Here is a 26,916-nt window from a genome sequence, read left to right as displayed (position 1 = left end):
TTACATGTGCGTATGCATGAGTGTGTGACTGGTGCATGCGAATGTGCGTGCGTGTGTATGTGCGTGTGTGTACATGAGGGAAAGACTGGTACGTGTGTGTGTGTGTGTGTACGTGCGTGCTTGTGAGAGTGTGTGTGTGGACAGCTGGGCCTGGGTTGGTGGCTTGCCAAGCCTTGGCACCTGTGGGACACGGAGGGTGGGAGTTACCCCTCCCTACCGCTCCACGCTGCTCCCCACTGGTCGTCACTGCCGCCCCTGGGGTGTGGGTGCCCGTGGGTCCCGGGGTGTGTGGCCGGATGTCTCGGCATGGTTTTTGGCCTGCTCCCTTGGCGGCCGTGACCTGGGGGTGGCTTGGGCCTCTGTGGCGCGTGGGGGGGCTCTGCCGGGTGTCGGGCTGCTCTCGGGCGCTTGGGGCCTCGGGGGCCGCATGCCTGGCTCGTGCTGGGGGTGCCGGCCTGCCGGGGGGGGTGGGCTGCCCGTCGTCTCGGGCTCTCTGGACTCTAGCCCCTGGATTGTAGGGGTTCCGTCTGTAGCCTCCCTCCTTCCTCTTCTGGGGAGTGTACGCGGTTGCCATCGGGATGTGTGGCCCCAAGTCTTCTGAGCTCCTGTGCTGTGGATGGCCTGGGTCCCCTGGGTCCTTCCCTATCTGCCTCTGGATCGCGGGGGGCATGGTTGCAGTTTCTCGCACTCATTATCGAATACATTGCATGACAAAGGCGCATACACACACATTACTACAAACAATAAACTTATGTGTGTGTGTGTGTGTGTGTGTATGTAGGTGCATATGGGTGTGTGTATGGATGTGTGTGTGTGTGTGTGTGTGTGTGTGAGTATATCAACCCCTTTTAATTTTTTTTTTTTTTATTATTTTTTTTTTTTTCTATCTCCTTTCTTCCTTTTCTCCCCCCCCCTTTTCTCCCCCCCACCTCTTGTTCTTGCCCCTTCCTTGTTGCCTGTCAGACTTGGCATGAATAACTAAATAAAAAGATAAATAAATAAAAATAAAATTGCAAACATTAACAAGAAGAGCCTATAGGAAACATATAGAGCTGTTCTTGTCAAAGCAAATATGTTTGGTACATCAGTGCATTCGGATCATCATTCCGATTGTGAAAGATGCCAGACATGACAGGCTAAAAAAAAAAAAAAAAAAAAAAAAAAGAAACTGTTTTTTAGTCTGGTTGTTCTTGCTTTTACACTCCTGTAACGTCTGCCAGACGGCAGGAGTGTGAACAGTGTGTGCTGTGGGTGGGTACGGTCCTTGATGATGTTGTGTGCCCTCTTTATTACCCGGGTATTATAAGTGTCCTGTAGTGATGGGAAGGCAGCTCCACAGATGAATTGTGCTGTTTTGATGACATGCTGGAGAGCCTTCCTGTCCTGACTGGTGCAGTTTCCATACCACACCGTGATGGAGTTTGTCAGGATGCTCTCCACAGTGCATCTGTAAAAGTTGCTGAGGAGCTTGGGGGATAATCCGAATTTCCTCAGTTTCCTTAAGAAGAAGAGTCTCTGCTGAGCTTTCTTGACAGTCTGTGCTGTGTTGTAGGTCCAGGTGAGGTCTTCACTGATGTGGGTGCCAAGGAATTTGAAGGTCTTCACTCTCTCCACCTGAGTCCCGTTGATGAATAATGGAGCATGCTGGTCTCTTCTCTTCCTCGGGTCAATAATCATCTCCTTAGTCTTCTCTGTATTTAAGGAGAGATTATTTTCCTGGCACCAGGACACCAGCTGGGCCACCTCTTCCCTGTAAGCTGCTTCCTCTCCCCCAGTAATCAGCCCAATGACGGTGGTGTCGTCAGCAAACTTGACGATGGAGGTGTTGCTTTGGGAGGGGATGCAGTCGTAGGTGAAGAGGGTGTACAGGAGAGGACTGAGCACACAGCCTTGTGGGGTCCCAGTGCTCACTGTCTTTGTTTCTGATGTCCTGGTACCAACTCTGACTGCCTGAGGTCTGTCTGTAAGGAAGTCCAAGACCCAGCGGCAGAGGGAGGGTGGTATTCCGAGGGTGAACAGCTTTTATACAATTGGTGTAGGGAGCGCGTCGCAAACACGTCTGCCACGAGGGCGCCATGTTGGAAATAATACATGAGAATAGAAACATTATTCCAATCTAAATTTTAAGTCTAATGAATGTACTCAGTTTGAATCTGTTATGTAGGACACAAACTGTGAAAGGGAATTTAAACACAGCTCTATTCTCTGTGTCCTCCATAGTAGAGGGTGACTGTGCCTCCACCTAAACACAAACTCAGGGGTTACAGTGGGATTCAGAAAGTGGAGGAACCCTAAGATCAGCTGTAGTGGCTCTGCATGGGGGAGATGAATCACAGTTTTCTATTGTGAGCTGCAAGTAAATGATGTTGGTGTGCAGGCTGTGATCAGCTGACCTGCTGCTGCTGCTCTGAGGTTTACTGCTCTGTGTGGATGAACTGAACTCACAAAGATGTAACCCAGTATTTCACAGCTATCTGAGCTGATCTCCATCCCCTACACTGACAGCATACAGGCTGAATAAATGTTGGATTCAGTGAATGAATCTCAGCATCAGCAGCTTTGATTCAAACTCATCTCTGCTGCACTGATGTAACCTGTAACTCTGACCATGAACACAGCCTCTGTGCACCAACACAGAGCTTTATTGTAAATACAGTACAACAAGCTGACCTGTTTATTACACAATAAACTGCAGTATTTTCATACAATCTTTGAATAACACAAAGTCAGCATACCTCAGTTTGTTTTCAGTCCTTACCTTTAAATCTAACCTCTCTTCTTCCTCTCCTGTCCTCTTTCTCCATCTCTGAGTGAACTTCTCTCTCTTTGCTCTCCCTGAAATACAGTAGCTCTTCTTTTAGCTAGCAGACACACTGTGTGACAAACTGAACACACTTTGTGTGTTTGCTGATATTTGTTGAGCATTTAGAAATGCTGCATTTACCTGCCACACGTTACTCCCTTTATGCTCGCTCCTCTTCAGTAGCGCTAGCTAAGCTGTTAATGCCCCGCGAGCACAACTTATGGACTCAGTCCGGCCCGCTGTAACCCCTGATTATAGCGCTAAAAATGAGACATTAATTATATGTGTTTGTGTATTTAATCCCTTTGTACCCGATAAGCCCCGGTGATGGAGGATACGCCAGTACGATTGTCTCTTATGTTATTATTCCTCCATTTAGGCTCAGATCGCTTGATGTTTGAAGGCAGAGTGACCGGAAATGCAAACTTTTCTCAGATGTGTTAAACCTAAAGTAATGAGTCCGTTTTGAAAATGTAAGAAGTAGAAAGTACAGATACTTGTGTAAAAATGTAGGGAGTAAAAGTAACAAGTAGTCAGAAAAATAAATGCTCAAGTAAAGTACAGATACCTGATATATGTACAGTAACGAAGTATTTGTACTTCGTTACTTCCCACCTCTGATTTTAAATAATTTTGAAAGTTAATCTTCAAAAGTACAGAAGCTATGCTAATGCATATTATTTTATCGTCAAACTTGCCCCTGAATGAACAGCACGGCCGGCTATGAAATTCATTATCAAATCATGCAGACGATTGCATTCCACGAGGCCGGTGATCTTTCTCTCATCTGATCATTAGAATTCTATTGTTTACACTGTTCATGTATACCTAGATTTAGGGATGCGTGATCCAATATTCAGTATCGGTATCGGTCCGATACTGGCCTAAATTACTGGATTGGATATCGGAAAGAAATTTAAAAAATGTAATCCGATACATTAAATAACGTTTTGCTCACATTAGCTGCATTACAGGGCTCAGTCGTCTTCTTCTTCTTGTGGGTTTGCGGTTGACCAAACCAGCTTAGAGCTGCATTACCACCACCTACTGGAATGGAGTGGGGGATCAGGAGTTAGAAAACAACCCCCTCAGATCCTCCGTCGCTGCGACGGATTCCCTTGGACACTGAGCGATCATCGCTGACATGTTTTTCCGCCTCCACCGCTCTCTGCCTTGTTTGTGTGTTTTGCTCGCTGTGCTGAGAATCAGCTGTTATTTTTTTCTCTACTTCAGCTCCCGGACATACTGCTAACGAGCGCAGCTATTAGCACTAGTGACCGTCCGGTACCGGAAGAACCCCTTCCCCGTCAAAATATTTTTGATATTTTAATCCCTGATTTGTGACTAAATATAGACATGCAGTAGAAACGTATTTAGGAGAATGCTTGTAAATATAAAGCATTACAAGATTGCACTCATGCAGCCCCTAGTTTTTCACGTGAACACTGATGACGCAACAGCAGCAGTCAGCTGATTTACGTGCAGTCTGTCTGCACAAGCGGAAAGAGGCGGAGCCGGCGCGCTCAGATGGAGCAGAAGGAAATGTTTTTCTAGTGTCCAAAAGAAGCCTTTTCGTCCCTGTAACCTCCATTAAACCTTTACTGGGAAACAGTTGGAGATCCTTCATCAACCACCTGATCAGTAAGTGAAGAAAAGAGAACTTTGTAGCTGCTCCATCCACCCTATTTGTTTCACACAGGGAAAAACTGCAGTACAGAAGTTAAAATATGCAGATGAACTGTTAATATGAAAAAAAGTATTTCTTATCCAGTTACTTGGGTAATCAATATAAATAGAATACACAATTGCTAAAATAATCGATAGTTGCAGCCCTAATGAAATTTGCAACATGCCATAAGCATCACCTTCTCACACAGAAGCAACAGGATTCAGGTGATAGTTATTGTTGTAAGTAAAGTTTATTTGTATAGCATTTTTCACAGACAGAAAAGCGCTGTACAATAATTAAAACACAATATCACCCCCCACCCCCAGAAAACACTATGTTAAAAACATAACATTACCATATTAAAAGAAAAAGAACAAAAATAAAGTCAGAAACCAGAAAGCCTGGTTAAACAGAAAAGTTTTCAACTATTTTTTAAATGACGCCACAGAGTCAGCTAAATGGAGCTGGAGTGGTAAACAGTTCCAGAGCTTTGGTGCCACTGCCTAAAAAGCTCTGCCCGCCCTGGTCCTTAGTCTTGTATGTGGGACAACTAAAAGACTTTGATTTTGTTGTGTGAGAGACTGTTGACTTCTTTTTTTTTTATTTTTTTTTTTTTTATTTTTTTTTTAATATGTTATGTTTTTAAATGCCAGGATCAATTTTAAATATCGGATTTATATCAGTATCGGCTGATATCCAAATGTAAAATATCGGTATCGGACATAAAAAAGTGGTATCGTGCCATCCCTACCTAGATTACTTACTTTCAACCTCGGACGTGGGCTTGAACCATTTCTTAAGCCCAATCATATGGTCCCCATGCCTGGCGGCCACTTGTGACGGCTGCTGTTTTCTCTTATTTCTCTTACATGCATGAGAAGCCATGATGGCAGCAGACCATATGAATAGTCACATGGCAGTCGTGAACCAATCAAATGACTCAGATTGAAAGACCGTAAATATTGCCACATGGAGCTGGAAATGGAGAGGGTGGACAACGCAAAATTTTTTTTTTTAGGAAAATTAAAAAGTAGACGGCGCAGAGTGGTGGAGTAGGTGGAAAATGCACCTGCCACCGGCATAATTTGAAAGCCCTGATTATGTTAGAAAAATTAGAGCTGGTTGTAAAGAAGTATCATGATTAGAGGGTATATGTTGCAGAGATCAAATGCAGAAGATGCCATTGTTACAGTCATAAAACCTCTGATTATTTGTCTGAGTTTGCTGTCAATACTGCCTTTGCAAATGGCCTCTGTTAATAATCATCTCAAGTCCAAATCTTTTTGTATTGTAGTAATGTAATTTTCACACACACCTTGAAGCCCCCTTTTCCCTGCGGACTGCTGCACTGATTTCTTTGACATTGATTCTTGTGACCATAGCCATACCATTTTAGAATGAGATTTAAGAAAGCTTTTTTGTGGTTTGTCTTTGAAGTGCGAATCATTTTGGGTGGCATATATTCTGGCATTTGTTATGAAGATTATGTGCCTCAAGGCGTGTTACGCAAAGAATTGAACCCCAGTCAAATGGGGACTCACTGACATTTTCTCTAAGGAATAGGTAAATCTACTAAGCTTTCTGTATTATTTTATTTTTTCTGTGAAAGTGGTTGAGAGTTTGACAGTGAAAAAGAATGCACTGTTACTGAAATGTTCTAATTGGCCAACATTGCACATAGATTTAAAACCTACTCTCTCCCACTCTTTGTTTTCCTTAGATCAACTCCCAAAGGCCTAATCATGGGCTGTTTCACACTAGTTGAATAATATTTTGAAGTAGTTCTTTTCATCCAAACATTTTCTTAGGCATGATAATAATTTTCTGTGCAGAAAACAAAGTGTACTTCAGATACAGTATATAGATCCAAGATTTGGTTCCTTGATTTGAATGCAAATGTGTTCTTACACAGCATCAAGTGCTCCACCTGAAAACGGCTGCCCCACTCAGGTTTGTTCTGTCAGCTATGCATCAAAATGTCCTGTCATTCCTCAAAATGAATGAAGAAACCACACTGATACAAAGATATCTGCTGTGAGAATGATAATGAAGGAGTAGGAGGATCAAACAGGGACTTGAGCTAAGGGGTTACTAATGAGGAAATATTATGGAGAGGCTGAAAGCCTATTGCTCTCAAAGCAGAATGAATGAAGGCTGTTCTTAGAAGTTCACCGTGGGGAATTAAATGTGCGAATCATTATCGCAGAAAATGCTTTTAATTCATCGGCTCTGCTGTTTTACTGAATCATGTTTTCCTGCGCTTATTTGTTCAGTTCTGCGAGTGTTCAAGTCTGCAAGTTCGAAACACCAAATATGTATTTGGAGTATAAAGATTTGGTGCAAATAACAGCTATCAAGAGCAAATGCTTGAAAGAAGTTCAAGTTGGATAAACCTGACACTTCTTTGGTACATTAATATGTTTCTGGTTTATTTTCTGACAAATAAAGTAGGAGTGCCATGTTTTATTATTCATGGATTTTTTTCTTCTTATTCATTATTCTATGACACAGGTTCTCTCCAACATTCGTGTTTAAAGCTAAGTATGCTGCCAAGAGGCTTTTTGAGGATATAGCTGCCAGAGCACACGGTGCGGTTAAGAATGTCAGAGCTTGACACCCCTGCGATGTGACACTTCCTGCTAAAATCCTTCCTCTTTGCCACCTGAAAACCTATTCAGGTACCAATTTTAATGCTGGCTAATCCTTCTTGCTTTGCACTTCAGAACTTGTTAACTTCAAAAGATATTTTAAATAACACGGTATGATACAAAGTAAGCAAAGTCTTCAGTGACAAAATTTTAAGATTTGCAGCCTTGCTGAATTTGTGCTGTAAAACCATCTCTGTGTCTGCTCATTTGACTCTGTGTAGGTTGTGCATGAATGGATGCACAGTTTCCTGGTCATTAAGCAGTCAGTGCTGTGTATTGTTTCTGTAGCAAAACACTTGGTGATCAACCAGTCTGTAATATATGGTATATAGCAGCTATATTGCACAAGCATGTTTTTAGTACTGTCCTACAGTCAGAGCCAGGCGAATTGTCTGTTTGGAAAAATGTCGAAGGCCCCATCTTGCTTTTGTCCCCTGGGCTTTTGCACACATTATGTACTTTACACATGGCTATAAATGCTCTCATCAGTTATTTAACACAGAACTTTATGTACTGCATGTCAGTAACTATAACAAGTTAAAGGTTAACAGAATCTCTCAGCATGTGTGCACATGATCTTACATGTGTAGTTGGCTACTACGTGCACACCTGCGCACACGCCCTTCTCTAATGTTAAATCATCACTCATCCTTTGGATATGAGTCTCAGGGGTTGAAGGCGGAAAATTGAATGGCTACGCAGAGTCAAGGGGATTTATTACTGACTGAAGAGTCCACTGGTCAGTCTCTGTAGAGGAAAGGCCGCATGGCATTTAAAACTATTGATCGGCAATAAAATTGGAAGGCAAGGCACAACAACTCCTTATACCTAAAGGAGGCATAAGCCTCAGTACATCTGCAGCATATTTATGTTTATATGTAAAGTTTTTTCCTGTCTTTTTGGGAGATACTTTGGGGGGAAAAGAAGAAGAAAACTTCACCTGAATCTGTTACTTTGGGCTCTAAGCTGCTAAATTTTCATGAAAAAGCATGGGTAAAAAATGGAACCAGCATTAAATTGAGTGTTCTTGTGTCTGCTTGGGTGTGGCCCAGAAGTTTTTGTGGTTTTGTTCTTAGCTTGTTTTTTTTCTTGCTCAGTCACTGGGTTTTGATGTTATAATTGCTCTATGCGTCTCTCTTTTTTTCCTCATCACTCTTTGGGTACATCTTAATACTGGCACAACGATCTGCTTTTTTTTATGAAATATATGTTCAACTGAAAATTGTTGAAGATAGCTCAATCCTTTTTAATCTCTGCATGGTGTCACAGGTAAAGCTATGTGTTTGCAGACACAAAGTATGCATTCGCACGTGCAGCGTTTGTTTATCGGTCGTTTCTAGGGTTGTGTCCATAGCCATCGGTAATAACTATGAATCAGGCACATTTTTAATCAGCTGTTTTTGTGTGAACACCTATGTCCACGAGGGTCTCGCAGAAGCAGCACAGTTTTAAGAAAATGCGCACCTTTTACTCTTCACATTTTTCATGTCTTATATGGTGCTCAGCCTTCTCTAGAAGTTGTGTGTAAGCAGATTATGTGAGAACTTTATTTTATACATGCCAGTTAATAAATGGGAGCCGGCTTATTGTGTTTACATCTGGCCGCCGGAGAACCACATAATGTAAAATAGCATGTTGCAGAAACACCATCTGTGTGGTGGGCCCCTGTGGTTCAGCACATAACATAATGAACCAAAGTGCTCACTGTGTCTGTTTTCACCCCCAGGAAGTGTTCAGACAGATTTTAATTCTCTGCTCATTCGGAAGCACTAAACCAAATGAGAGTCTCCCTTCTTAGTTGGTTAAGAATAAATATTTTACTTTGGTGCATCATCTGTGCAGACTGACATTACTGTAATGTGTTTTGTCTTTTTAAGCATCCTACCATTGATACTGTTAGGTTCGGACCACCGTTGAATAAAGAAAGACACAGAAACCTGTAGTTGATCGTTTAACCTGCAGGGAGAGTCTCAGTCAGCTAACACTCATGTGTGGGTCTGAAAGAGAGTCTGACTTCCTTCTTCCTGCCGGCTCTTTTATTTTAGCGTCACGTGAGTGTGTGGGGGTGTGTGTATGTGTGTGTGTGACGTCAGGAAACAGGCGTTACCTGCTTTCCTCACCTGGAGGGTCCGGGTGTGCGTGAGTATGTTTTGTGCTTACAATCTGATGGTCATGTGCGTGTTTATGATGAACACATTGTGATACATAGAAAAACAGTTAAACGTTTATCTATTCTAACAGATACCATGATTTCTGATGATTTCATTCTAAATCTATTGATTATACTACTATATTTAGGTCTTCATGTGATTGCAAATGTGCTGGTTAATACTTTTAGGCGCTTAGCGAAAACCAGTTTTAAAATTGGCTTAAGTAAAACTGACAAGTCAGTTCACTTGTACGTGCTCTCGCAAAGTCGCTGCCTCCTGTCATTTTAACAGTGTATATCATTTCACACATGACCTGACACAGTTGATGTGTAATCTCAAAAGTGATTTAAAGATTGTGTGCTTTAAAAAAAATTTTTTTTTTTAAACGTTGCTCAGTGGTGATGTTGTAAAATTCAAAGAATTACAAACTCTATCAAATGTCTCAGAAGAAACACTCACTATTTCTAAATGTTACATAGCTGTACAGGTGCACTTTACAGGTTGTATAGATGATAATAGTCTAGCAAAGGCAGATTGTGATGGTGTTTCTGTGTCTGAGAAGTCTGCGTTGAGGCTGAGAGAAAGACATAACTTGTGGCTGTTTGGAATGAACCTCAGTGTGGTCTTGCATAAAGTCCAAGCAGTGCTGCTAATATGCACGATAAATGGGCTTACCCAGGGCCAATTACCAGCTGCCAGAAAGGGCAAGGCTGCCTTATGTAGACAGTGAATTTATTTTGTTTTGTGTCAGAGCATATTTGGATGCACTAGGGAGGCATTATTGTGACTCACTTCATTTTTTCATTTTGCAAACTACTTGTTTCTAACTCTTTCCTTGGGGGATGCATTTGATTATTCAGTGAGCATAGTTCTTATTTTGTGCTTGCAAATGATAATGTAGGATTCAGACATTACTTGTGTTAAAGTCATGACATCTGAAACATTCTTATGTTACTGAGCTGAGTCATGGGTTGACTTCATAGTGCTATGGCAGGTATTTAGCTGTATATGATGTATAGCTTTATTACATACCTTTCTCCCCGCTAACTGCCTTAGACGAGCAATAAGTAAAGGATTATGTCTGAGGTGACACAGGCTGCATTTAAAGATGGAATAAGCATATGATTTGCATTGACCACAAGCCTAGAGAGTGGCTTTAAGGTCAATGCCATCTCTTCTGGTGGAGCCAGAGCAGAATATTTTTCACTGTTACTGTCACTGTGAAAGTGACCAGTATTGAATTTAAATGACTTAGCCACAGTAAAAATCTTTAGTATCTAAGGACCTCAAACTGCTATGTCATTCAGGCTCATACAAAAGCACCGACATACCCCCTGCAATGCTTGTTATTCCCAATAATGTTTGATAAATCTGATGTAAAATTTTCACCTAATTAGCATAATCCCTACTGGCCATTTATTCAGGTCCTTAAAATTTGTTTTTTGTTTGTGCTTCTAGAAGTATATATCCTGTGTAACACGTGCAAAAGTTCACAACAGTTCTTGAAGATAAAGTTATTTAATATGAAGTGAAAATGGTATTATATTCTCGTTTCTCTTAAGCTCTTTCCGGGGATATTCAGCTAGGCATATGCATGCATAGACGGCTAGGTAAAAACAGTAAAGTTAAGTCTGTGTGAAGGTAAATAAATTGATTCCGGCTCAGTGCCTGCTGTGAGGTTATCACAGATTTAATTAAATATACATAATTTTTTAAGCTGCCGTTGCAGAACAAAACATCACCAAGGATTGACTTTAGTGAGTCACTCCCTGTGGAAGGCAGCATGGCAGATGCAGTAGCGATACTGTAGCTGTGTGTATTTGACAGCCCAACCCTGTGTTGATGAATAGATGAGCATTTGAAGAGCAGATAAACCACATCGATTCACAACTCAGTATGTTGTTCTGTTCCATGGAAGAGTTACATAAGACATTATGTCAACACTGAGGTTAAAAAAGGGCTCATCAACTTTCAGTGCAGGCGAGATAAGAAGAAAAAACTGTGCACTTGGCCTTTAATAACTAATGACTGCAGCGAACAGCAGCTGCTGGGATCTTAGCATAATCTTAATTTGGTGGCATCTTTTGTTTAACGGTTGTAACTGACATGCAAGTCTCATAAATCAGAAACAGTTGTACCAGGTTGCAGGTTGTTTAAAAAGCTTATGCATATGGTGAATGTATATGCATATAAGGGATACTTGACTTTTAACATAAAGCAGTTAAAAACAAAACTGTCTCATTAGCATATCTGTACTCTGCAAAACCTTGAAAAAATTGCTTGGGGTGTAGGCATAATAATCTGGCAGTGTTAATGGGTTCATAAAAATATTTCTGCATTAATAATGTTGTATTCACACTATTGGAGCAGAAGTCATTTGAACGTAAGCTTGCAATAGAAAGCTACAAGCTGACATCGGACATATGCCGCTGTGTGATGGACGACAAATCACTGTTGAGCTGGCCTCATCTTTTTCCAGGGCTGCAATGAAGTAGTGAACCACTGTTATCTGCACTGTTTGTGCATGCATACACACAAGGCTTTGATGCTAAAGTAATAACTAATCTGTGACAAATGCAGCTGGCTAAGTTTAGCTGTTGTGTAACTTTGTCGATAGTCATGTAAATGTAGCATAATTCCACATTAGTTTACTGGTGATTTTTCTTTTCTTTTCTTTTTTTTTTGCCAACAGTCCAAAAAATTAATTGGTGATTTGTGAGGTATTATTAGAAAAAACAAGTACAGAAGTTATTTTTTGATTATCTTCCTGTGGTATTGATTGGTCTTATTCATGTGTCACTGAACCTGTGTAGGCAGCCACATTATGAGTGCTTCACTGTCTGTGAGGTGAAGGGAGTTTTTGGTTGTATAGGTGTGTGTGTGCGTGTATATCTTTTTTCATGTGTAAATATAATGATGACTTATTGATTTATAACAACTAGGGTTGAAATAAACCCATCATTGCACTTCATATTGAGCACTGTGCCAGGTGATGCTGAACAGATGAGTTGATGTTTAAAATGTATCAAAGTTTCTGAATCCTAAAATAATGCTGTTGAATCATGAATTGGTTTCTAGACAAATACATGGTGACCTAAAAGAATAACTTGGTCTTTTATCAGCTTTACTATTCCTGGATCCATCACGAGCGAGGCCATACATCATTAACGCTTATATTGCAGGCTAGAAGCCCTGAAGTAATGCAGCCCTGACAGGACATAACTTTGCTCTTAGGGGCTTTTCACAGTGAAAGCCTCTGATACATTCCTAAAACTACCGTATTTTTCGGACTATAAGCCGCTACTTTTTTCCCACGTTTTGAACCATGCGGCTTATAGCCCGGTGCGGCGTTTCTGTGGATTTTTCTTTAACCACCAGGGGGCTCTTTAGCAGGATATGAATCATGGGACGTCAAAGTTGGAAATCAAAGAAGAAAGCGCCAACAAGTGCTAGCAGCAGGCACAAAAGAGATTTTTTTCAAACTCCCTCATCATGGAAACCACAAAAAGAACTTCCTATGATGCCGCTTTTAAGTTGAGGGCTATCGACCTGGCACTACAGGAGGGAAATAGAGCCGCTGCACGTAAGCTCGGCGTGAACGAATCAATGGTGAATTGACTTGTTATAACTCAAATTTGGGGTTGTCTGTCCCCCTCTGCTGAGTGCCGAGTAATTGTGGAAAACCGAGAGCGGCGGAGATACCAGCGGCTTATAGCCCGGTGCGGCTTATATATGTACGTTTCCAGTTTTTTCCAAAAAATTTGTAGGTGCGGCTTATAGTATGGTGCGCTCTATAGTCCGGAAAATACGGTAATCATATCACTCTATTGTGCAAGTTCAGCTGCTGTCAGACAGATAGTCTAAAGGCTGTCTCTGACTAGAGTTTTGAATGAGCAATTCTGCCCATGTGCTTCCTCCCTGGCTTCAGACGGATGTGTATAATTACGTACAGAAATGTGTCACCAAGAAATGAGCAGCCCAAGTGTTTCGAGTCTTGAACTGCCTGTACAAGCAGCAGTGATTGGTTATGCTTTTGCCCTGTAAGCTGAGTGACTTTAATGTATTCTTCTTCTTCATTTCATAATTATGTGTTAATTATGCTAAATATAGGATTTTGTTCTTTGAGAGAGCGTCATCAATTTGTTTCTGTATTAATATCACTTATCACTTTCAGTGCAGTGTACTGTACTTTACAGGGATAGTTACTGTAAATGGCTTTTCTCACATTATGTTTGTGAAAGTATTCACAACTACAATGCTGTGCAAAAGTCTTGAGACACCCCTCAGATATAATTTTTTTAAAGTACTCTTGAGCAATAGTTCTCCAGGCTTTCTGAAGGACTTTTCTTTGGATATTGGCTACTTTTTCACTCATTTTCAGTCTAGTCCTTGTACCTGACAGTTTTCAGGTGTTGTTCATGTTGTTTTTGCTTGTCAGGCCATTTAACAACTGGTTGTTTTCTACACAGACAACTAAGCAAAGAATCTATTTTAAAATGTATCTTTAGGCACGTTGTTACAGTAGCCTGTTGTAAAAACACATAATTTGGTCTAATTTCTTTAGTTGAATCTATGAAAAAGAGAGAAAGAGGAAAAAAAGAGAACACAGTTTGACAGGCAAAAAATGGTATTTGCACTAAGCTGATTCCCAAAGACCTATAGCTGAACATTTGGCCTATCTCTGCATGGCGTGCAGTGTGTCCTGACAGATTTGAGGAAAGCTAGACAAGTAGAGGACAAAACAATTGTCAGACCTAATAAATTATCTGCAGCAGATGAACAGTATCTGAAAGATACATCTGGTTCTTTAGCCGGTCCATCTACTGTTCACTAAAACCTTATCAAAAATGGTCTCAGTGAAAGGCTGGCTGTCAGGAAGCCATTTTCAATCCTAGAACATGAGTTTTGTAACACTATCACTCTCACCTTCACGTGGGTGAAAATCACCCAGTGTTAGTGTTCTAGGGCTAAGGAAGAGAAACAGGGAGAAAAAGCTGAGGTATACTAAATTACACAAGAACTGGACTGAAAATCAGTGGCAACAGGTCTTATTCATCACTCCACAGGAGCGAGGTACACCAGTGGGTGTCTGCAGCCATCTGAAAAACACAATGGAGGCTCTGTAATGGTTTGCGGCTGAATTTCAGCCAGTGATGTTGGGACTCTTGTCAAAATTGAATTTTGAACACAGGAAAGTACAATTTTGATCCACCATGTAATACCATCTGGAAAGTGTCTGATTGGCAACAGCTTCATTTTTCAGCATGACAATGATCCCAAACACACTGCCAGTGCAGTAAAAGCATACCCGCAGAACTATTCCTGAAGACTACTTAAAGAAATGACAAGAAAGCTTGACTAAGAGAGGCTGCGTTGAAGAATATAAATGGTCATACAAAACGGTGACTTTCAAGCTTGTTACAATTTTACAAATTTAGTTTTTGTCTTACATACTGTATTTCCATATATGTTTGCATGGTTCATTAAATCGTTGCACCTATTTTCAATTTTTTCTAGCAAAATTTAAAGAAATGGCAAGTGGCTCAAGACTTTTGCACAGTACTGTAAGCATAGTCATTACATGTCCTGATTGTCTGCATGTGCTGAAGAGATATTTCTCAACCCAGAGGATTGGCCATTCTTCAGTGCTCTGTATGACTGATGGCTTTTAGTTTGTTTCGGCATGATTTTGGGCACACAGCTAGTAAGAACTAAGTTCCACTGTGACCCTTAGACAAGATTACACAATCAGTAACCTGGTCCAACACATCATATTACCACTAAACATAATCCTCTGTATGCTATCTTCTTTACTGACGGTGTGTAATGGAGAAAATCAATAGTGGAGAAAATGCTGTTTGGCTGTTGAGAGTCGAGGATCCTTATACATTTCTCAAAAGCAGCATAATCCTGTAAAACACTGAACTTCTACTAATACAGTTAGATGGAGGGCTTATTTTATTGGATTCTTGGACACATAATCCTATTGATTCTGTGCAGTGCAGCCTGTCTTCAAGAGAAAAAAATTATATCAATTAAAAGGGAGCTTATACTGTATAAGTGACTATATTTTTCAACATTCCTGCATAAGCTGAAGGATGAATAATGTCAGTGGTTGCAACCCAAGATAAGACAGGTAGTTGACTGATGCTACACACAGTTTAACAGTAATAGAATCTTGAATGAATACCCTCATTATTGTTGTGGAAGTCTAAATTAACAAAGCACTGATTGTTTGTCATCTTGTTTGGCTATACTTTTTCCACTATGCAAAACCAGCACAAGCCATACTCCCTTACATTATAGTGGAATGTATAGAAGCATTATTATTCAGTAAAGGAGGATTTGTAAAACTGGGCAGCAGTTGGAACCCGTTTATATTGTATTTCAGTATTACACTGGGTACCATTTATAAAGTGTTCAGATAAAGGTATAAACTATGTTTACAGAGCTCATAATGCTGTTTTTGACATTATCCAAATTGCATCAGTTTAAATTATATACTTGATCATTGTTAAAGGCCTTGAATTCTTTATATTCAGAGGTGGGCCTATTTTTTTTCTTTCTCTTTTTTCATCCTGATTTGGAAAGTGATGAGATCAGAATATTAGAAAAACATCTCACAGTAATACAAAATATTCCACTTCTCACACTAGTAGCATCTCATTTCCACTGATCACCATGCCCAGAGGAACTGAACATCACTGCCATCAAGCCTTTCATAATAATTATGTTACTGACTTATGCACTGTATGAACCTGAACTCAGTAATTATTGTTGATCTCGGTATTGTTTACATAAGAACATCATCAACATTTCAGCCAACATGGTGCCAGATTACACAGAAGAGATTTCACTGCTATTGTTTCATAGTTATTTTACAGGACCAAATGAACAGACAATAAAGCATGAAACAGGTAAAATGAAGATAACATGTTACTTAATTCTAATAAGTATTTTATATAAAAGAGAGGGTGTACTTACATTATTATGCTGGCACAATGGTGTCAAAATGACATAATGGCATAATTTATACTAATTATCACATAATATCCATCAAAAATATCCTCTGATGGTTGGCAGTATGTCTATGATGAGTTTTGTTTGGATTGTATTTTCTTTTGCAGGCTTACATAATAAAGTGGTTTGTGAATGTATAAAGATTATAATCAGCAAGCCCTGTAACAGGTACTAGGCTTGGTGCAATGACTATTTTAGAATAAGATAGTAATAATTTAATTCATATTGCATCTTCCTATTAATTTCAGGTGCTGTCATTATCATTAATTATTGGGATGTGCAGGTTATGTGCCGTAACCTTAAAAACAAGGACGATCATGCACCATAGCAACAAGCTGCAAATCAATCTCTTCAGTAAGCTTTATATACTCTTCTGCTGTTTTAAAGGTGACTACTCTGGTGAACACCAGCAACAAAGGGCCATCCAGTAAGAAGAAGGGGCGCTCTAAGAAGGCCCATGTCCTGGCAGTGTCTGTTGAGCAGGCTACCCAGAACTTTCTGGAAAAGGGAGAGCAGATTGCCAAAGACAGCCAGGATCTCAAGGAGGAGCTCATTGCAGCTGTGGAGGATGTCCGTAAGCAAGGTAAGTGTGACTGCTTGTGTGTTCATGCTTTTCTTTTTTAATTATGACTGGTTAGATAATAAGATTGTCCATGCATGTAATTCCTTATCATCCTTTATTCATTGTTAGACATCTAGTAATATTTTTCTAGACCATCAGTTATGGTCTGTAAAAGGTTTTTTTTTTTTGTTGATAACCTTTGAAAAGACAAAAAAATTTCCTTTATTTCCAAAAATCCAGTTTGCATATATATCTATGATGGGATGGAGACTGGGTTATTATCCTACTTATTCTGTAACATATGAAATCAAAATCTCTAGTATTTGATTCTCCTTACATTTTTTTAAATTTACAAACTAAATTGAGGTAAGAGATTTTTAAATGAGCATCTGTACAGACCACACCTGTCTAGGTTGCAGTTACACATTACAGAACAACAGTGAGGAAATAATTGTGCATGTGTGATTCATGGGAAAGACACATTAATGTTATTTGAATGTAGTTGTGAAATCATCCCAACATTTTTAAGGTCTCATTCAGATAGGCCTAGAGACTGGTTGGCGACCAACTGGCAACCTGCAGTTGCTAGGGAAAAATGTGTATTCCTTGAATGGTTGGTGAATGATTAATGGAGGTTCCTGGGTGTCGCTGGGCAGAATCTGTCATAAAAATGGTGCTATACCAAAAACCTCCTTGCGATTGCTTTGACCACTCTGGTCGCCTGTAGTTTGCATAGAAAACTCCAACTTATCTACAAACACTTGCTAACTAACGGTCTCCATTTACAGTTTGCGTTGCAGTTTCACTACTGCTTAGTAGTAGCTGGCAATTGTTTGCAGACAAGTCACTGTCTTCCATGTAAACTACACACAAACACACACAGCACCATATGCCTCCTTGCTACCAATGTCACCTAGCAACAGCAAGCAACCTCCCAAAGTAGTCGGGGAATCCATGTTTTTTTTTTTGCTAGGTGATCGTCAACCACTCTTCTGAGTTGTGTGACTGGAGCCTAAATGAGATCGTATCAGAGGTGTTAGGGTTACTTATTATTCTATATATGGTATGCAAAATATTTAACAAGAATTAAAAGCGACATGCTACATTGTATCTGTCTAGAAATGCAAGATTAAGAACCCAAATGCAGTTATAAGAACGCAGACTCAAAAAAACGCAAAATTCAACTTTATTGGTAGTTGAGAAGTCCAGCATTAAAGTCCATAAACAAAGTAACATAAGTTCAGGGACACGAGTGTCACTGGGAAACACACTGGGAGTATAAACAGACACTGGGACAAAGAACAAAGGGAAGACAGTACTATTTATGCACACACAGAAACAAGGGGGTAATGAGGGGAATGAGAAACACCTGGGTAGCAAGACACAGCTGAAAACAATCAAGACAACAAGCCAGCAGACGCCAAACTAGACAAGACATAGAAGACAAGCTACGAAAATAAAACAGGAAATCACAGACTAACACACTCAAACTCGACATAGAAAGAAACACCAGAGAAGGCAGAAATTGCCAAACTCACAGATCATCATAGTATCTGGTATAACCATTAAATACACCCCCCCACCCCACCCCACCCCAACAAGCAAGCAAACAAACAAACAACAACAAAAAGTCCTAAATAAGGCAGCTTTAGGAAATGGCTTATGTTAAGGTGCTGCATTCATTTACAACACCTGTGTTCAGCATTATTATGACTGAAATAAGTATCCCTACTGACTCTACTTTCTCTGTAAATATTAGTGTATTTTTCCTGGTTGAATAGTAATTGATATAAATTTAATGTTTTGGGAAAGTACTAAGTGTTTCAAATGTCACAACAAGTCAAATGTCTGCTCAACTTTAGATGAATGGAGAGTTAAAAGTGGCAAGCCAAATCCATTAAATATAGCAGATTAGTACCCATTAGTTTTAGGCTTCACTTGCAGTGCATGCAGCCTCACGAATGTAATGAGTCTCATTCTGGAGTTGTTTACCCTAAAGTCATGCATCGTTAAAGCTTCGACTGTCTGTGATGTTGAGGGACCTTGCTGAATTTAAAGGTGTTATAGATGCCCATTCTCATTAATGATTTGAAACCTAGTCTGTTAACCCTGAAAGTTTTGCGTGGATGTAGCTCCTCACTCAAACAAGAAATTGTACATTGCTTTCTGGCAACTCACACAGATGGAGCAATGTCAGCGTAGTTTGTAGTTCTCCGAAGTTTATTTTCTGTGCGGCGTGCAAGTCAGTGAGCCTTTATGTGAATCAAATGTTTGTCCCCAGAATGGAATTGGATTCCCTGTTCAGAAACTACATCAGCAGAAAGAGCAAATGGAGCTCAGCATATGTTGTGTTGTAGCTGTATTCCTCATCCTGCACTGTCAGCTCGCACTTGGCTGCTGGTACTGTTGAATATTGACTTGACTGCTTTGGCACACCGCTCTTCTGAGGTGTGAAATAGACTGTTACCATACAGGTCATCACCACAGCTGAGATAAAATAGGACAAGATTCATCTTCTCACTTGTTAGGCATGCAAGGAAAAACCAATGGAAAGGTATCTTGGCCATTTTATATTTTCAAGCCATGTTTTGAACAATACTGTGGGGTTTTTCTTTTTGTGTGTGTGTGCAATTGTGCACATTTGTATTTAAAGCAAATGTACAGTCCTTTCTGAATCTTCTGAAACTATGGCTCTGAAAAAAACAAAAAAGAAACCATTAGACTAAACTACTTACTTCCTATCTTTAACACAATAATAGGACATGAAAGCTAATACCCCATGTCTTCTAACATTTTACTGATGGTATAACAAGCTAGGCATGCTCAAAAGTTTTTGAACATAGAAGTATTTGACTAATGGACAGTCTTAATCCTTTCTTTATACTCCATGCATTTGGTGGACTGGATATAGGTACATGCCAGGTCACCAGGGAGAACAGTTTATATTAATAATGTTAAACCTATGAGCATAAAAATATGCCATCTTGACTGTATCCCACAGACTTGAACATAACCTTTAGCAGCTGCTGGAAGTGCCCCCCTTTGAATGGAATTATCCGCCTAGTTAAAGTCATTGTGAATTGCAAAATGCTTTTAAATCTGTCATCGCCTCATCAGGCCTCTCTCAATGTGACCTCAGGGTCCCAGCCCCCTTCATCTTGTCATGATTAAATTAGAGATGCTGATTTCAGACCACGGAGGGGTTCAGTAATCACATGCTTTTCTCTGTCACTTTTCACTGGGCCAGACAGACTTATGGCACTGCCAGTATAATCGGGAGTGCTTATGAGTTCATTTGCAGTTTTGTGTGTTTTTAGTTGAACACATGCTGTGTGTATGTTTGTGTTTAACATGCTGGGTGCACTTCATCTGATTATGAATTTTGCACTCTGCCATAACATAAACATTTACTTGCTAAGTGCTAAGAGAGCTGATTTTGCCAGTGTTTGCCTGCTACCAGGTTGCTACTGACCCAGGTGGAAGACTTCTTTCTAATTATTCAGAATGTCAGTGTTTGTATATGCATATACACATTCATTTTATAAACTTGGTTTTGTTTTAGGGTTGGAGATGTGAGGGATGAGTTTTGCTCAGGAATATAATATATGTACACATTCGTATATTGTATGCGCTACCTGGCCCAAGCTGAAATTACCTGAAGGGAGGATATACATGAAACCATTTTGAGTCATATTATGTTGATGTCACTCAGGGTGGTTCTGGACCATCTGTTTTAAGGTAAAGTTTAAAAGTCTTTTTGCAAAGCTTAGATTTCTTCCTACCAATCTACACCCACTAACCTGTGATTACTAAAGGAAAAACTCTTGATCCCCCCCCCCTTTTTTTTTTTTTTTTAGAGCCTTTACCTCTGGGGTCGGCAGCCTTTAACACTCAAAGAGCCATTTTGACCCGGATTCCATGGAAAAGAAAACACTGAGTGCCGCAAATACTACTGGAAGCTGGTAGTCGCTACTGGCTTCTGCGAGTGACGCATATATTGAGAGATGAAAAATTAAAAAATGATAATAAAATAATTTAATTTTAATATTTCAAGGTCACAATTTAGAACTACAACAAAAAACAATCTAACAAAATGTGTCCCCGAGTGCTGTTTCCTAATGGGTTTGCAGAAATCATGTAAAAAGCATACACACACAAAAAAAGTAATCCAGATGTTTTATCGATTAGCTGCTAAAAGCATTTCCTGCATTCGAATATCAGCCACCCGTAGTTTTTTTCTTGAAGGCCTTTTATAGCTCCACTGGTGCTGAAAACTAATGTTTGACTATGGCTTTCTGAATACAAATAGGGCTGCAACTATCGATTATTTTAGCAATTGAGTATTCTATCAATTATTCTATTAATTAATCAGATAAAAAAAAAAAATTCGTATTAACAATTCATCTGCATTTTTTAACTTCCTTACTGCAGATTTCTCTGTGTGAAACAAGGTAGATGGAGCAGCTACAAAGTTCTCCTTTCTTCATGTTGCTGATCAGGTGGTTGTTGAAGGACCTCCAGCTGTTTCCGGTTGCTCCACCTGACCTCACCGTCTCAGTAACGGCTCCGCCTCTTTACGCTGCAGACAGACTGTGAAATAGCTGCTGCTGTTGTTTTTGTTGAAAAACTGGGGGCTGCATGAGCTTACTGCTGTAATGCTTTTTATTCACAAGCATTATCCTAAATACGTTTCTACTGCAGGTCTATTTTTAGTCGCTAATCAGGGAACAAAGCATAAAAAACATACTGACGGAGCCCCTCGGTACTGGGAGGCTTCTAGCACTGTGATTGCTAGTGCTAATGACAGTACCCTCTAGCAAACTGGCGTGAGGTTTGTGACGGGTGAGGGACAGACTCGTCTGGAGTCGGATATTCACATATATGAACCCAAAATTATGCCGATGGCTAATTATGCTTTAATCAACTCCATACTTTTCAGCAATGATGGCAAGAAAAACAAAATATTTAATGTGAGGTCAAACTTTTTTTGTGTGTGTGTGTGTTCTCTTTTTAAATGAATTAAAAAAAAAAAACATGTATTATCTTACCTTTGTTTGAAGATGCGCCTATCCTTCTCCCTATGCTACACTGCTGCAGCACTGGCCCCTATCGGTGCGGTACTTCCTGCCTCCCCCTGTGTATTTTCACCTTGCATTTATGACCGATTACAAAGAATAAACATGTCACACACATTCATTCAGTATATTAGACAGACTGTGGAACATCAGCATGTACAGCACAGGTGTAATCAAACATGTATATTGGCGATATAAAGAGAGACAGCAATGGGCATGCTCTAGCCGCCTGCTCCATTTATTGTATGCGACACAGCGCCACCAGAGGTGAGCCACAGCACTGCACTGGCTCACCCCGCATTTCTTACATGTGTTTGAACAGGCAATGCGTAAATTCCGCGATTTTGACCATTAAAATGTTTAAATAATTCATAAAACAGTTTTATAAAACAGTTTTATAGAACACTCAAGTGGTCAAATGTATTTTCTCTTATCATTGTTGGTATTTTACTTGCCACGATGCCATCATGGCATCATCACTTGGACCAAGTCACACAGAGCCACTGCATAAGGATGAAAGAGCCGCGGTTTGCCGACCCCTGCTTTAGCTGAATAAAATGACATCTACAACACAATAAAATGTGCAAAATGTAACAAAAGGTCTGAATCCCTGCAGAATCTGCTGTATCAGCCTTATTTATATTTTGTTAAAACCATATGTCACAAAAAGACAATTCTGACACAGCCCACTTAGATCAAGACACAGGCCTTGAGACCTGTTTGTGATCATCTGACAACTACCAGTCACGAGGGAAAAATATGTTACCTGACTGCTTGTAAGTGGTTGTTAGCAGGTTGAAGCTGTTGCTAGTAGTTTGCATGCAAAATGCCGACTTGTCTACAAACAATATACTAGCAACCAAAGCAATCGCAAGGAAGTTTTTGGTGCAGCGCCCTCTTTATGATTGATTTAATCTGGTGACATCAAGCAACTGTCAGCAACCACTTGCCAACCGGTTAGGGAATAGATATTTTTCCCTAGCAACTAGAGATTGTCAGGAGGTTGCCACCTGGTCCCTAGACCTGTGTGACTGAAGCCTTAGATGTAATTTTTCTGACCAAAGGCTTTATAACCTCTGACCTGTATGAGAAGTTAGTAGTCACTGTACACAGTACAGACACATATTTAAGTAACATTCATTGCACACACAAGCGCGCTCTCTCTCTCTCTCTCTCTCTCTCTCTCTCTCTCTTTCTCTCTCACACACACTCACACACACACACACAGATAATATCATACTCTCTGCTCCACTTACTGTTTTCTTCAATCCCTTTTGCAGGAGAAACCATGCGTATTGCCTCGTCAGAGTTCGCTGATGACCCGTGTTCCTCTGTAAAGCGTGGCACCATGGTGAGGGCTGCCCGCGCCCTGCTGTCTGCTGTCACTCGCCTGCTCATTCTTGCTGACATGGCTGATGTCATGAGGCTGCTGGCCCACCTTAAAATTGTAAGTGCAGTCATCACCCTGTGCAATATTAACACCCAACCACACACACACACACACACACACACACACACACACACACACACACACACACACACACACACACACAGACTCCCCATAACAGTGCATGTTTTAACACTTAGTACAGTGATACAGAGTTTACTTTAAAAAGGCCAGTAAACATAGGACTGGCTGGTACTGTGTAGTCCATGTAGTTAATGTAGACTTTTATCACAACCTCTGCACATATTTGCATTTAAATGAGGAATAGAGGAGCATCCTGGAAATGGACATCATACTATAGTGCTCTTGTCTGATGAACTGCTCTCATTGTAGCCATGTGAAGAAGCTTCTCATTCACTTATTTAGACTGTAGCTCTAGGCTTTATAATAGAAGTTAATACAGTGTGCCAGAAAGAATGATATGCATTTGGTATAATCTGAATCAAACTCATGCCTGCATCCATCTGCAGTCACTCATTTTGTCCCTCTATCACAAATGCACAAACACTAAAAAATCCTTTTTTCCAGCTTGATTCTTGAGGCCCACATAGAGGCTTAACTCAAGCCTGTATAAGCCCTACCATCAAAGGCCACTTAACATTATCTCTGTCTCTTCTCCCTTTTTCATTACATCTTCTGCAGGACTTCTATTAGGGATAAATGGGTTTACAGTTAGAATGTACCCACAAGATGGATTGAGACTGATTTTTAGACTTACTGAAATTACACAACTATTAAAAACATATTAGATATTACAATTACACATTATCTATGGTTTAACTAATATGGCTTATTTAAGACCTTGTCTATACGTTTATCCGCAAAGTTTTTTGAAGGACCGCGTGTGTGTGTGTGTGTGTGTGTGTGTGTGTGTGTGTGTGTGTGTGTGTGTGTGTGGCAGGTGGAAGAGGCCCTGGAAGGAGTAAAGAATGCTACCAATGAGCAGGATCTGGCCAACCGGTTCAAAGAGTTTGGGAAAGAGATGGTGAAGCTGAACTATGTGGCAGCCCGGAGGCAGCAGGTACCTGGAATCCCTGTGTCGCGTGGTCTTTCAGAAAAATAATGTGTCTCTCATGGATAAAAGGCCATCCAAGTGCCCGCGCTTCTTTTTTCCGTCTTGATAAATGATGGAATGTCATAGTTGAATCCTCAGTGTGAAATATTAGAAACTCCACTCAAAGCTTTAATCGATCAAATTGCAAGTGTTGTGTAAACAAATGTTGCTATAATCAGTTAGAACGATTGTAACATAACTCACTACCAGATGTTAAGTGTTGGTTTCAGACAGCAACCAGTTTAATCTGTTTTGCATTAAGGACATCGTCTGATTAGAGCCAGCTTTAATACTTGTCATCATGCCGTGGAGTCAGATTTAAAGATTACATAAGATAGGATAAGATAAATGACAACACAACACACGCTTTTTACATTTATTGTGATATTAGTCATTTTAAAGTCATACCCTGTGTGTTACAGTACATTTAGGTAAATATTATGAGCATTTCTTTTAGATATATTAACATTTAATAGTAGAATTTACAGCAGCTGCAGATAGGACATAATTGTGCAGTCTACTTTGTAATGTTTTAGCACAATTTAAATGGTGCTGATTATCAGTGAATAGGATTTGTTAGCTGGGATGTAGAGAGTAAGCAAAATCTCTGCTCCAGTGCTTATTTGATCCTGGAGAATTACACATCAAAGTGTTTTTTAATGTGGCCCCCAGTGTGACAAAAAGCTTATAGAGGATTTTTTTCCCGCATGTGTCATGTTGGCAAGCACCCGTGCTGCCGAGCTGTACCAGAGCAAAAACACTGAGGCTAATTCTGTCCAGAACCATGGCTGCTGATCTGCTGACACTGCCTTAACTTTGTGAACTTGAAGCAATAGTAGTTCATCAGATTCAATTCATCAAATGGGACATGAACTTCTTTTTTCTAACAAAATATGTCCCAAACCGGCTCCTCACAGCCTTTTCAATGTCTGAAGCAATTTTGCCAATTACACTGTGCTGCCTTTACATAATGGATTGTGCTTTAAAAAAAACAAAAAAAAAAAAACAGGAAATTTCATACCTGAAAACCTTTGTCACCTTCTCAGGAACTGAAAGACCCCCAGTGTCGAGATGAGATGGCAGCTGCACGTGGGGCTCTTAAGAAAAATGCCACCATGCTGTACACAGCTTCACAGGCCTTTCTGCGCCATCCAGATGTGGCAGCCACACGGGCCAATCGAGACTATGTGTTTAAGCAGGTCCAGGAGGCCATAGGAGGCATCTCCAGTGCTGCGCAGGCCACCTCGCCCACTGATGAGAAGCATGGCCATGCTGGCATTGGAGAGCTTGCTGCTGCCCTCAATGAATTTGATGTAAGTCAACAAGCATTTTGTACTGCTTTCAAAATACTAGACTAAGCCAGTATATATCAAGTTTCTGGTACAGGTAAAGGCTTCTGTGTGAAAGTCTTTCAAAGAAGCATAGCTTGATACAAGAAGTACTGCACAATATATGCGGCTGGGTCCTTATGTGGGCAACATTTTACAGGTTACTACTAATGCCATGTCTACATAGACAATGTTTAGTGTGTAATAACCATTGAGTTTGACTGTATTTTCACTTTTGTCTCTCTCTCACACAACGCACACTACTATATTTTTTTCAACATATAAACTAACACTATCTGTCACTGCGATAGTTAATCATATTTAGTCAGATGTACAAAAATACAGGTGCATTTATGCTGAAAGCCTTTATCCTTAAAAAAGCATTCTCTGCTGCCATCTACTGGCCACATGTTAACAGTGACGTATTGTGCTGTATGACACTGGATTGTGTCCTCTTCATATTCAAAATTACCAGTCCCTCTTTTTTTTTAATAATTATGGCCACTAAGAAAAAAATGTAAGGCCCATTGTTTCAGGATACTAGTATTTCAGCTTGTGTCATGACTGATGAGGATCACACTGATTTACTGTAAAGCATTTAAAAGAATGCTGCTCTGATCCTTCAACACACCCAATGTTACAGTGTTTAAGTTTTTAGACCACCAATCAATGAAAGGTTCTTGCCACAGGTGCCCTAAATTAACACTATTGCTCATTACCAAAATAATTTTTTATGTTTCTGTAATGGTTAATACCTCAATATGTGCAAGCACTATAAGAAAATTATCTTTTTAATGATGAAATATAATTATTGTTGCTATCCATGCATTTTCAAACGTACTGTTTTACAAAAAAAAGGGGGGGGGGAGTAAATCACATTATTATTTTTTGATTAAGATGCCAAATTACAGCTATTTGCATTGCTGAACAGAAAAATGATTTTTAGTGGATGATTGTTATGCTTGATTAATTTTTGACTACTCCAGTATGCTGGATCAAATTTGGGTATAAAAACACGAGTTCAGTTTGTTATTAGCCAAATAAATAACAATATAATTGTTAGTTTTAAATTAGTTTTTGACAGATTTCTACATCAGCATACAGTAAAGTAAATTATTATTTTTTAGTTTTCACTTATGGCTACAGCTACAACTCTGAGT

At 40.0% G+C, this 26,916-nt stretch overlaps 1 protein-coding gene across 2 annotated transcripts in view; it reads left to right on the top strand.

The window, feature by feature from the left end:
* Nucleotides 1-26,916, top strand: part of ctnna2 (catenin (cadherin-associated protein), alpha 2) — a 379,156-nt gene that overhangs the window by 64,285 nt on the left and 287,955 nt on the right. For both annotated transcript variants that reach the window (XM_030740562.1, XM_030740571.1), the window contains exons 3-6: nucleotides 16,678-16,873; nucleotides 23,208-23,374; nucleotides 24,276-24,395; nucleotides 25,475-25,741. In XM_030740562.1, coding sequence (XP_030596422.1) covers nucleotides 16,678-16,873; nucleotides 23,208-23,374; nucleotides 24,276-24,395; nucleotides 25,475-25,741 — 750 coding nt within the window. The remainder of the gene's footprint in view (nucleotides 1-16,677; nucleotides 16,874-23,207; nucleotides 23,375-24,275; nucleotides 24,396-25,474; nucleotides 25,742-26,916) is intronic.

This window comes from Archocentrus centrarchus, chromosome 1 (assembly GCF_007364275.1).
Source record: "Archocentrus centrarchus isolate MPI-CPG fArcCen1 chromosome 1, fArcCen1, whole genome shotgun sequence".
NCBI lineage: Eukaryota > Metazoa > Chordata > Actinopteri > Cichliformes > Cichlidae > Archocentrus > Archocentrus centrarchus.
This window is presented reverse-complemented; position numbering and strand designations above follow the sequence as displayed.